Genomic DNA, 12,612 nt, shown 5'->3' with positions numbered 1-12,612 from the left:
ATACGATTTCCTTTCCCAAGAGCAGCGATGCATTGTATGTAACGTTTTGCATCTGCTTTCTTGTTCCCTGTGTAGAAGGAACTAGACTGTTCCTTACCTGTTTGCTGGCATACTCAAGCTGCTTTGTAGCTTTTTGCAGCTCTAAACCAAGGGCTTCTGCCTGGCCAGCAGTTTCTTCTTGTAACTGTTTGACAGTTTCTATCTCACGTTGCCTGCAGGGTGAGAGAGCACAAACCACAATCCATTCCTGATATTTTAGAGCAGGCATGCCTGGGAGATGACACACACTAGTTGTTGAGACACTCATCAAGAACCACATTCAGCTGTTACATATTGCAGCTCCCCAGGATTCAGCACCAGGGACTTAGTTCTTGCTAAGCACGGTTCAACCCAGTAGGCAGACAAGGTTTTCTATAGCAGCTCCAGAATTTGGAAAGGGATGGAGGTTTTCCCTGGTTTCTCCCCAGCTGAACAGTGCAATGGCTGTGCCAGCCCCAGCCAGCTGGGTACCATAGTAGAAACTTGTGGAACATCCAGAGAACTCTCAAAGAGCAAGAGCTTAGCGGGGCAAGTTTTTACAATTTAGTCAAAAGAATGCATTGTCTCATGGTTTGGAAAAAATAATTATTGGATATAGAGTCAATCATTCCAGCAAAGATACCCTGGAACTATTACTGCAGATACCCTGTAAAATACTGGGGAATTAATCTAATGAACCTGTGTATTTCACTTGACAGCAAGCAGATACCATCAGAATCAGTGCTAAAGGTGCTGGCTTTCAAGGAACCCCTTCTTTTCCACTGCAGAAACCCTTTGCCCATTTCTTCTGTAACTCACCCTTGTATTTTTTTTCTTGTTGCCACCAGCACAAACAATTTTCTTACAGAGAGGCAGCTGTAAGAAACCAAGCCATCAGTACTTTTTTCAGCTCTTTTCTGAGTGAAGGGAGGGCATGTGGGAGGTCTACATTAACAATGTTAAGTGGAAGATAAGTCAGGCAAAAGCGCAGTATGACTGCTCCACGTTAGCTCTTTGGGATGCAATGCCCTAGGAAGCTGCTTACACCCCAAACCCAGGTAAAAGCATATGTGCAAAAATTTACATTTAACATAGGATAGCAGAAGGCTGATGCTATGAGTAAGCCTGGGTTCCACAAAGACAACAAATTCAGATTAGTTTTTCTGGCAAAAACCCCTTAACTACCTACTTTCCTGAATGTCTGAGGAGAGGAGGGAGGGCAGGCAGGCAGAGGTTTACACCTGCTGTCTTTTGCTGTCATATTTGTAACATCAAAAGTCATAGCAGAAACCATGTGCCAATAAACTAAAATTTAAAGTTACATTTTCATATTTAATGAGATAACTCACTGAAGCTACACCCTTGAGAAACTGCGACATTATATTGTCTGGGGCTAGCAATTGTCTACCAAAGAAATAATACCTGCAGGCATATATTTTACAGGTCTTCTGCTTCACATAAACCCAGCAGTTTATTTAATGGTTGCACCTGCTAGATAAGCAGTGCCCTCTTGCTTTAACTGCTCAGTCTGTGGTCTCCCTGGTGTTTTCAGAGACATCTCCAAGATCATGTGTTACTTCACACACAAACCTTAACTCCCACATAGTGTAAGCGTTATGCTAAAACCAGATCCATTCTCCAAAACAGCAGATAATTTCCTCTGTGAAAAAAAAGTCTTCAGAATTCAGTAAACTTTGTTCCACAAGATAAAAACCCCCACCAAACAGGTAAGCAACCAACAAAAACAACAACAACAAAAGATACATATGCTTTGAAGGGGTACCTGGCAGAGAGCTCTTTCCTTAGGTGAAGTTGCTCTGTCTTGGTTCTCCTCAGGTCGCCTGCCATTCGAATAAAATCCTTATCTAGGGATTCTTTGTATTTTTCCAAGAGATGAAGTTTCTGGATCCAAAGATGTCTTTTTTCTCCTAGTTCTTGCTTGAGAACCTGTGGAATTTTGAAACTGAGTTGCCATGTGGCTAGATGAGGAGCAGAGCCAGAGACTAAGCCAGAGCCCCAATTTACATGATGAGAATTAATTTCCCTGCTCCACCATTTAGTATCATCACCTACATCCAACACTATCAGCAATAAAGAAGGTGGATGATTGACAATATTTTGTAATCTACTCACAGAGCATCTGGTTGGGGAAGAGGAGAGAGAGAGAAATGAGGAAAAATACATTTTAATAAGGAAGGTATTATAAAGGAGAAATGGGTGTTTGCTTTGTACAAAACAGCATTTTGTGCAGTCTAATAGGTTGACAAAGCTACCTAAACTTCAAACCTATGCCTTCTAACTCCTGAATCTGACAGGATGTGGGGACAGACAGGCTAGACTCCTGCCGAGCATTAGTACTTTAAGACTTTTTTTTTTTTTTTCTAAGATGGAGCAACGCATAACAGTTTGCGCAAGAAAACGTAAGCCTTCTGTAGTCCAATTTGACAAATGGCTCCTTCTTTTTTTCAAAAGGTTACTTCTAAGTCAAAAGCCACTCTCAGCCTTTCTGGGCAGATCTAGGGTACACAGATAGTCCTCTTCCTCTTTATTTCTTGTAAAACAAATATACGGTTGGCAAGGTATTTATGGTAAGTGTGGCAGGAGTTTACATGGTGCACAAGGGAGTCTTTACAACTTAGCGCCAAAAACTCCAGCACAAGATGCCCAGATATAGCAACAAAAAACATATTTAACAAGGGTAAGTTTTAATAATGATTATCTTGCAGGAAGCCCTAAAATTGATAATTTAGACTTCTGTGACCCTTTTCTCAAGGTACAACTAAGTCCATTGGCGCCAATTTGAGTTTGTATTACAGCAAAATAAAAAAAAAAACAACAAACAACACAACAAATCCCGATAAATCCATACTTCATTGTCATGCACGCCTAGCAGATGAAATCTGTCCAGGGGATGACCCCTGTGACAAAGGCTTTCAGTTTTACCTTGCTTTGTAGGAAGAAAAAGGGGAAGAGGGTTAAAAATGAAGTGTTAAGTAACATTGCATCCTCTATATTTCTCTGAACAGTGACTTGCAGTATAAAGTACTGAGAAAGAAGAATCCAGTCCTCTTTCTCTGACCTTGTTCAGTTGAACATAAAAAATAGAGTCCTCAGCTTTTAAAGAATGCTTAGTGACAGTCAAACAGGGATCAGGTAAGAATGAGGTTCATATTTCCAGGATTTCACATTAGTTCAAAGGGGAAACCAACAACCCTACAAATACAGGCTATGTTACCTGCTTGCAAGTTAGACTCTAATGTTGTTCACAAGCTTCAAACAAACAAACAAAAAAAGTGTAGCACATCAAGTATCATGCTAAAAAAAAAAGGGGGGGGGGGGGCTGAGCAGTTTTGCTAGATAGGCTTACTAGGATGACATGGGATGTGACCATATGCAAATGCCCACATCCTGAAGATCAGTTTCTCAGCCAAGGCAGGCAGCACTTGCTCTTAGAAATAGCATGGTTTTGACACATAAGTGGTATAAGCTTATCAGGGCACATGTGCCTGTCTTATCTTCCAGCAGGAGAAGGGCAAAAAAGTTTTTGCTGTCACTATTTGTATATGCTTAAATGTATGCATATACACACAAACCACAGGCACACTTAAAATTTACTTTATGTATAATGTAATTTAAAACATAATTAAAAATACTAAAACCCAGCAAAACATGTCCATAGTATATTTCACAGGAAATGGTGGGGAAGTGTTTAGGCTTCAAGTGATAGTTGAATCTTGGACCATGCACTAAGTTTTCCACAAAAGTTTTCTCTAAGGCTGGAAGAAGCTACTTTGAATGCTTCTTTTCTTTGATCTACTGTTGTTCAGTTCCATATACCATATTTCCCACACATTTGCCTTGTTCTAGCTAGGTGAAGACAACACGTTTGACATGAAGTCACTTCCAATCCCCACAGGACCTGGAAGGATGGGACCTTTTATTTTTTAAAAATTTTATTCTTCCTCGATCCTCTGTTAACTTAGTTTCTAAATGCATCACTCTCTAGGAACCAGAATAGGATTCACTTGCCACGATCAACTCCAACACCCACACCAAAACCTTTTAGCTTTACATGTTTAACAGGAATAGGATCCCAATAGGAATGGTAAGTTAACAAGTATTTTTTTCATCTGTGACATCTTTGAATGAGGAAGTATTTAGTCAAGATCAAAAAGTTATAGCAATGCATGAGGCAGCAGATTCCTAGAGTCTACCCAAAGTCACACCAGGGTGAGGAGACTGAGATGCTTGCACCTTCTCCAAGTGGAAGCTTTCAGGATTTACATAAAAAAAGAAAAAACTAAAAAAGCTGGCTGCAGGACTAGATGGCTCCAATGATTGCTCTTGCCTGCCCAGGAAAGATGAAAAGGGCCAGCTACAACATTTGGCAGCACTAGAAGAAAAGAAGGGTAGATTTCTGCTTAACAGCTAACAGTTTAAAGCAGCACGTACAGTAGTGCCACCTGCTATTACCCAGGCGGGATGAATTGAGGGTTTTGCTTCTATTGAGGAGCTGAAAGACAGCATTAATATAGAATTCAGTGGAGTTTTATGTAGCAGTGTTCCTAATGACAGGTTAGGAAGAAGGAGCAGGTTAGAGAAAAAGCTACATCCAGCAAGATGAAAGTTTCAGAAACTGTGCTGTTACGTGGGAGGGGAGGAGGGAACAAGAGCAAGGGAGTTGAGCTGTGTCCACAGACCACTGCTAACATACAGGAAACTTACTTTTGTCAGTTACCTTGAGCAAAACTGTTTACTTTCAAGCCTCGCAAGAGGTATGAAGAATAATAAGAATACATTGTGCAAGATTAAGTTATAAAATATGTTTTTTGTAGAAACTTTTCCTATGGATTGTGTCCAGCAAAAGCAGAACACTTTGCCTTTCAAAAGAAGGCAAACCCTATGAAGGTTTTGATTTGGAAATCCAGTTATAAAGCCACCTCCCTCCTCCTCTTGATGGTGAAACCATCCACTACATAGTCAGATTCAGACCACAGGGGAAAATGGGTGCTCGAGGCACACAGAAAGATGCAGTGGGCAGAAAAATCTTCATAGCTCACATGCTATAGCATTGTCATCTGACCTCATTTCCCTCTTCAAATTGATTTGTTTCACCTACCCTTGCCTTCAAGCATAGTTTTAACAAAGTGAGATCTTGCACAGGACAAGTCAGGAAAAGTACAGCATTTAAGTGAAAAGCAATCATCCCCTTCACCTTCAAAAAAAAAAGTTACAAAAGGTATTTCTCTCCATACAGCCATCCCTGACTTCCAAATTGACTGCTATGTTCTCAAGTAATTAATATACATTAAGTTTTTGCACAGGCCTACTATTTAATAAAATAGCTTCAGAGAAACAGTTACTTACCACAAGTTTTCTTTCCCAAGCCTGTTGCACGTTCGCATCAGGATCTTTTATGCATTGTAAAGAAGTCATGACAAGCTCCTCTGCTTCAGAGGCTTCTTCTTGCTGAAAAACAAAACAAACAACAAAACAAACCCAAAACCCACCAAAAAACCCCAACCCAAACCAAAAAAAACCCAAAAATCAAACAGCCCCCAACACCAAACCCCTGGCATTTCTAGTACTAGTCTGACACAATGCTGCCCAGAATTACCCAGGTTATAAGTTACAGTGTTAGAGTAGGTGTCAAGTGATATTGTTAAAGCAACTATGCTCCCCTCTCCATCCCCAAAGAAGCTATTCTTATTTTTTCAAAAGGCGTAAACATGATCTGATTATCAATGCTTTGAGAAATGCTAATTAAAAGGCTGATAGAAGACCACATCCTTATTCATATAAGCTCTGCCACTGACCAGGTTTTGCATGATAGTCTTAAATTTCTCTCCCACATGTTCAGGTCCCTGAAGTAAAAACAGCACTTCACGGTCCAGTGTTTCATCCAGGGACATCCATTCAGTCTTGGTAATCTTTGAAGAGATGGAAGAGCCAGCTAGCTTGTTTTGACATCTCCTTATTACAAACCAGCATCAGTGACATTTAGACTTTTCTGAAGTATCCCTGCATCGTATTTACCAGAAGGTCAGAGCTACTGAAACTTGAAGCTTGTAAAAGCTTTTCAAAACCATCATGTCATGGGAATTTAAAAAAAGCAAGCCAGCCAAGCTGCCGAGTGATCCAATGTAAATTTTCACGTCAGGAGTAGGCAAGAGGAAGTCAATAATTAGTTATCTTTGTTCAGAAGAGGCTTTACCAAATGATGAATAAGCAGAGACCTTACTTGCTTTACAGGTGATTTGGTGGAATTGTGTCTCATTACAGCATTTGAGATAAATGCAGTGAGTCACTGCATCTGTGGGGAGCCGCAATAGGGGACAACATGTTACTTTTGAAACGAAGCTGCCTAGCCAAGTGTACCTCTCAATTCTGGGCCTGTAGTTTTAGTCCATGAGTAGTTTTCTTTTTCTGTTGCAAATGCTAACTCTTTGCAACTGCTGTGCAAAGGCACCACATACAAAAGCAGGTAGCAGCACAGTGAAGTTTTACAAGAAAAATCACTGCAATAGCATATATTTGGTATCAGCTCTGCTGCACAGCTCACATCTGAAGGGAAGACAGCACTGTAAGGAAGGCTGGACTCCATAGAATGTCTTTAGGGGAATGGGCACAGGACAGCTCAGATAAAAATCTGAACCAAAACCATAATATACATTGTTTTTTTCCAGCAGTTCTCTATTGGAGTGCTGGAAAGCTATGAGAACAGTAAATTAGAGACAAAACTTCCAGTGTTATGACAAGCGTGTCTGATCAAAAGCGTAGCTGCCAAAAGTCACCAAACCGCCTGCTGGGTGTTCTGCAGAGGACATGGGGGACATTACAGCTCCAAACCAACAGGCTCAACTGCAGTACTAAGACTGTCAGCCTGTGCCAGGGTCATCAGAAGGATGCCTCTCCTGTCCTCTTCTGAGTCACTATGCAAAGACCTCAGAGAGAAGGGGGGAAAAAAAGAAAAAAAAAAAAGCTGGACAGGACTTCTAAAGATCAGTCTCCATTGGACTTGCTGGGGGGCAAGGGAATGGTATCTACAGATAGATGCTTATCAGAGTTTCTAAAGAATAAATAAGTTGAAGACTCTACAGCCTCATCAAGATGCTTACTCTAATGCTTAATTTTCTTTTTCACTACATTAGACTTCAAGGAAAAAGCAGTCTCCCCTCCTGCAATTGAAAATGTTTGCGTCAGAAAAAACAGACCATTACATTCTTCAGCATAATAGCTTTTATATATTTGAAAACTCATATTTTCTTCTATCAGTCTGTTCTTCTGCCAGCTAAATGCATGACCCTAGCTCTTCCAGATTTACTTTTTAGGTCTCATTTTTTAGATCTCCAAGTGTTTGCTTTTCCTTGGACTTTCTCCAACGTACTTGGGACAATATTGTAACCGTCACATTCTATGCTTGCATGCTAGGACTAATGGCTTCAAGTTCCAGGGTTACTAATGACCTATAGGAAATGAGCTTTAGTTACTCCTTCACTGATGCAAGACAACTGGGATAAGATTCAATAAAGATTTGATTCATACCTCAGAAGACTGAGCAAGTTCCAGTTCACAGTGCAGTGAATTCGTCCTTTCAGGAATGTTACTGTTAGATTTACACAATGGGAAACTCAACCCATTTCTGAAAGAAATAGGAAAAAAAAAATCAGCCCTTTTTTACTTTTGATGAACTGCATTTCCTGGGACTTGTTCACAATACTCACGAGATCAACTCTTGCTGCATGTGTTGCATGTTCTCCAGTAGTTTATTTTTTTCTGCTCGCAAAGTCTAAAACATATATCAGACCTGGTTAGAGTGTTAGTTTGTCATGCAGAGGAATAGTCAAATCCTAAACTCAGGTCCCATACCTCTATTATTGAGGAACACTCCACAATTGTTAACTTCAGTTCTTTGATGTCCTGCTCCTTCTGCAGAGATTGTGGAGAAAAGAACCTTTAAAGTACACAACCTGACAACTAGCACATTGAAGTGTATTTGTAATACAGCTATGATGCTTTGTAACCGAAATAACACTATGCTCAATCCTACATCACAGCAGTAAACTGTACGATTTAGGTTTGAGCAGCAACCTAATTATGTAACATAAAAAATAGTTGCAAATTTAAAAGAATATAGTCAATTACCTTGCATATTGGCTAACAGAAAGCACTCAGAAGACCTTTTCTGTGTAACTCCTGAAACTGAGGAGACAGAAAAACTCTTTCCAGGTGCTGGGTTTTAATTTCTTACTTACCTGGTTTCTGTACTAGCAGTAGCAGATTAAACTAGACAGAATCACTCTAGTTTTAGCTGAAAACCTGGACTATATTATGCCTGGCATGAGTTTTAATCCCAACTGACCCTTAAAACAAGTTGCAGTGTTCTGAGTTTAGTCTCATTACTTTTCATGATTAAAGGCACAGACTGTAGTGCTCTGCAGATTAAACACTGCCTAATGGAAGGACTGATAGAGAACATATCAACCCTCATGGTAAGACTGAGGAGTTAGTAGAAGTAGTAGCTTGCTTAGCATCACAAACTAGCAATGGGCTTCAGTCATGTTATGCCATTACAATAGAAGACACTGCACAGAAAAGCAGAACATTTCTTAGAGAAAACAGGAACTTCAAGTAGGAGCTCTGGTCCTCTCACCCCTTGTATGACTTCTTTCAAAAACCTCAACTATTTTTAAAGATGAAGAGTAGGAAGAGATGAAATACACAGAAAGCTAAGCAGGAAAAGTGAGGTTACAGAACCAGGTTTCCAGCTTTGGCAGAGACAACTGATGTATGGTGCTGAAGGTTGTTGTTGGGTTTGGGGTTTTTTTTTGTTGTTGTGTTTTGTGGGTTGTTTTTTTTTGGGGGGGGGGGGGAGGTTGTTTTTTGTTGTTGTCTTTTTTTTTTTTTTAAACAGGGAAAAACTTAAAGTGTTTTCTATGTTCATATACCTTCTGCAGGCCTGGAAAAGAAAGGTTTCCATAATAATTTTCAGTCACCATCAATCCTGTCTGATCTATCTTTGCATAAAGAGCTATGAGAAGGTTTTTTTAGCTTACAGGTAAACCCTTATCCCACAGATCCTAATGCCAATAAGGAAAGTCAGTTTTCCACACCAGTTTCTTCAAGATTATACAAACCAGTCACCTTTATCTACAAGAACATGCAGTTTAGCAGTCTGCTTTCAAAATTCCCATTTAGTCAGTATACTAAAAAAGCCCTTTTAAAATAAAAGGCTACTACAGAGACCACAAAAGCTTTGAGTCATTCAAGGAGGAGAAAGTGAAAGCTATTTAAAAAAAAAAAAAAAAGAAGTTAATTAATTTCTGCCCTTAAGTTGCTTCTGGCAAAAAAAAAAAAAAAAAAAAAATCTCAAAACCAAAACCACCAAAAAACCCCCATAACCCAACTATTAAAAACAGCTACAAAATTATCAGCTGGATAACACTGACATTAGGTTCTCTCTTGTCACTATTTGACTTCAGGCTGTCTGCAAAAATGAGTGCAGCTAATAGTCAAATATTTCATCAGCTGATTTAGAACATGTTCTGTTAAATAGCAACTCCATTAGCCTAGAAGGCTATTTGCATAATTTATGAATCCAGAGAATGCCAACACCTTTATGTAGTCCTATGTCTTTGTTTTCTAGTTTAAAGACAACATCAGAAATTATCATCTTCTACAGAGCCTACATAATTACACCTCAGTAACAAGAAAGGACAAATTTGCTTTTCCATTGGGCTCTGAATCACCCTTTCTAGTTTGACACAAAAATTAAGCAATTTAAGTAAAAAACATGAAAGGAAGGATCTTCCTCAAGCACATTCTTTTACCAACTGTTGAAGGAAGCAGCCTTCAGAAGTTTCTGTACATTTTTCTGAAATTTGCAAGTTTGTTTTGTTTTAATAGGTTGTGATTTTTTTCTTTTTTAAAATAAAAGCAAAATCCTGAAACCTTTAATTATGCTGACTCATAACCAGGTCCCAAAGTAGATCTCGCCTACTTTGAAGCCATTAATAGGATCAGGTTCTGTAGTGCGAGAACAGTAGAAACAAAAGTGCCACAGTCAAGACTATTGCCTCACTTTTTTACAAATCATCCCACAGTCAGTATTTTCAGTCAAGACAGTAATGAAGTAAAAGCAACTAACCTGGATCAAGCTTGCCTCTTTATTCACCACAGTGCTCTCATAGATATGTGCTTGGACCTAAAGAATGAAAAGATCAAAAATAATTCCAGTCATCAGGATGCACTATAATACAAGTCTGTTCCTATGTCCTTCTTGGAAATCAAAAAGGGTATCAACATTCCTTGCTTAGAAAAAACAAATTCTTCTTCAAGTACCTTGCATGGTGTGTTTTAAAGTTCAAATCTTGTACACAGTTAAAAGTGAAAGCATGCTCAGCTTTCAGTCACCTTTGTTTCCTCTTGTCTGTCCAGGCTAATAGTTTCAGCAACATCAGCCAAAGCATGACTTTCTAATATATTTTCTCAAATAGTGGGGAAAAGGTTTCCTAAAAGTTTAACTTAGCAGAAAGAATGAAACTGTGGATTGTTTATATTAGCCCAGTTTTTAGCCTCCAGACTGCAACTTTCTTAGTCAGAGCTGTCACACTGTCCAAATTACGATTGCACTGCAGTTTTTTTAATACAGACAGGTTCAGGGCTGTCTACCTTACAGAGGTAGAAATTCCCCTCGCTAGACCCGAGTAAACTATAGGCTGTCTTTTTGTTCCTCCTAGAGTTGAAATGCTTACTTGAAGCTCTGCTGCATTTTTAGACAATTCCAAAATCTTCTTTTGAAGTCCATCGGTGTCCATGGTATTCCTAATATTCTGAACAAGATACAGAGTGTTTAGGCACAGCTGAATGGATTGACAGCTTCTCCTTGAAGAAAGTAGGCAAAATGACATCTCCACCCCCAAGCTACTGCCTACTCTAAAGCACTACCAGCATTTCTGCACATACATTGTACGTGCTTGTCCCACTGAAACCGTTTCTGCTACTTTCCCCCATTTCTCCAGAGCACTGTTGAAAGAGGAAACCTCAGAATGTGATTTATAAGCACTATCAGACCTAGAAAGCGAAAGGAAGTCTTTCAGGCCTGCAGCATCAGAATTATTTTTTGAAAGATGCAGTTTGATAGCTATTTGGACTTACAACCTTTTTGGAAAGGCTAATCTTGAGCATGGTAAATGTGCAAAGAACAATGAATACCATGTTGTTATAATAGGTAATAGATTCCTGAATCCATGAGGTTCTTCTTTCCATGACTATGTGTGATTTAACCTATTTCTCTATATCATCCTAAATAGTCTAAAATACAGACTCATAAAATATAACATTTTATCACCTGATAAAAACTGGTTTATAAATTATTTATTTCATTAAAGTAAATAAAAGAAAGTAAGAATGAATAGCTCTCCTCTGAACAGAAAAAAAGAGAGCCTAGAGATACAGCACCATTAGCAATATATTCTCTAAAAGCCTCCTGTAGGTCCTTGGCCAGTATCAATGGATCCATCTGTGAGTGAAGCCCCCAGCTACTGCCTTTTTTTTTTTTTTTTTCTTTCAGTTATAGCTCTATACAGGGCTCCTCCTTTGGATCGTAAAGGAGGGAAACAGAAGTGAATATGAAAAAGTGTTAGATGGAGATTGTCTCAATATAGAGTTAGTATCCTATAGCTGTGTTAACTAGAAATATTTGGAATTTGTCTATAAAGCTTTGAAAAAGAGGGGAAAAAAGCTGTTTGTCCCTGTCCCCCATACTTCCCCAACCTCATATCCTTACTTACACAGCAAATGGAAAGTCTGAAGCACAGTGCAACTTCAAGATACAAAGTTTCATGATAAGTTTTCCTTGTAAAATGTAAGATATTTTGATAACCGAATTAGCATGTCAGGCTTCAAAGTATGACAAACATTTCATTTCTTAATGGTGAGCCTTTAGCTAGACAAGAACATACACTTGCAAAGTCACAATTTATTTTACCTCTTCCTGGAGAGAAGTAATTTTGATGACGAGAGACTGGTTTTCTTTTTCCTGATCAGGTTTATTAAAACAAACAAACAAACAAACAAAAAACCAAAATAGTTGGTTTTAATATGTCAACTTCAACATTCAAAGCCAAACTAAGTCAAAAAGCAACAGACCACAAACACATTCAGGGCTGAATATGAAGCTATAGTGTTGCATTCCTTTACTTCTGAGAGCACAGCAAAAAGGGGAGTGCTGAGGCTGGTCCAGCTCATGAACTCTGACAGGTTTGACACAGGCATTTCAAATCAGAGTACAACTCAGACCACTAGATGATAGGAAGGAGGTATTCAAAGCCAGAGTGAGCAAGTCTAGTTAGGCTTTCCAGATTTGTCTGAACTCAAGCGTAAGCACATGTGCCACACTACACTTTCTTCATATCAGACATGAAGAAAGGTAGTAGTATCCCACTCAGTGCCTCCACTGCACAGGGAACAGTAACTAATGGACTTAGAAGAACAACTACAAAACTTCTAATAGTATTTCTCTCTCCTACCCCACCTCCTTCTCACAAGGTGAATTATACACACTGCAGCAGGACAGCACCAAAAAATCTTGTG

General features: G+C 39.1%; 1 protein-coding gene across 1 annotated transcript in view; it reads right to left on the bottom strand.

Annotated features, from left to right (window-relative positions):
* IRAG2 (inositol 1,4,5-triphosphate receptor associated 2) overlaps nucleotides 1–12,612 on the bottom strand; it is a 40,016-nt gene that overhangs the window by 21,272 nt on the left and 6,132 nt on the right. The window contains exons 8-17 of the mRNA XM_075051457.1: nucleotides 12,008–12,058; nucleotides 10,773–10,850; nucleotides 10,166–10,222; nucleotides 7,888–7,947; nucleotides 7,743–7,807; nucleotides 7,564–7,660; nucleotides 5,805–5,948; nucleotides 5,386–5,487; nucleotides 1,802–1,965; nucleotides 98–212 (exon numbers count right to left, since the gene is read on the bottom strand). Of these exons, the coding sequence (XP_074907558.1) occupies nucleotides 98–212; nucleotides 1,802–1,965; nucleotides 5,386–5,487; nucleotides 5,805–5,948; nucleotides 7,564–7,660; nucleotides 7,743–7,807; nucleotides 7,888–7,947; nucleotides 10,166–10,222; nucleotides 10,773–10,850; nucleotides 12,008–12,058 (933 nt within the window). The remainder of the gene's footprint in view (nucleotides 1–97; nucleotides 213–1,801; nucleotides 1,966–5,385; nucleotides 5,488–5,804; nucleotides 5,949–7,563; nucleotides 7,661–7,742; nucleotides 7,808–7,887; nucleotides 7,948–10,165; nucleotides 10,223–10,772; nucleotides 10,851–12,007; nucleotides 12,059–12,612) is intronic.

This window comes from Buteo buteo, chromosome 19 (genome assembly GCF_964188355.1).
Source record: "Buteo buteo chromosome 19, bButBut1.hap1.1, whole genome shotgun sequence".
Taxonomy (NCBI): Eukaryota; Metazoa; Chordata; class Aves; order Accipitriformes; family Accipitridae; genus Buteo; species Buteo buteo.
Note: the sequence above shows the minus strand (reverse complement) of the source record. Positions and strands in the feature narration are given on the sequence as shown.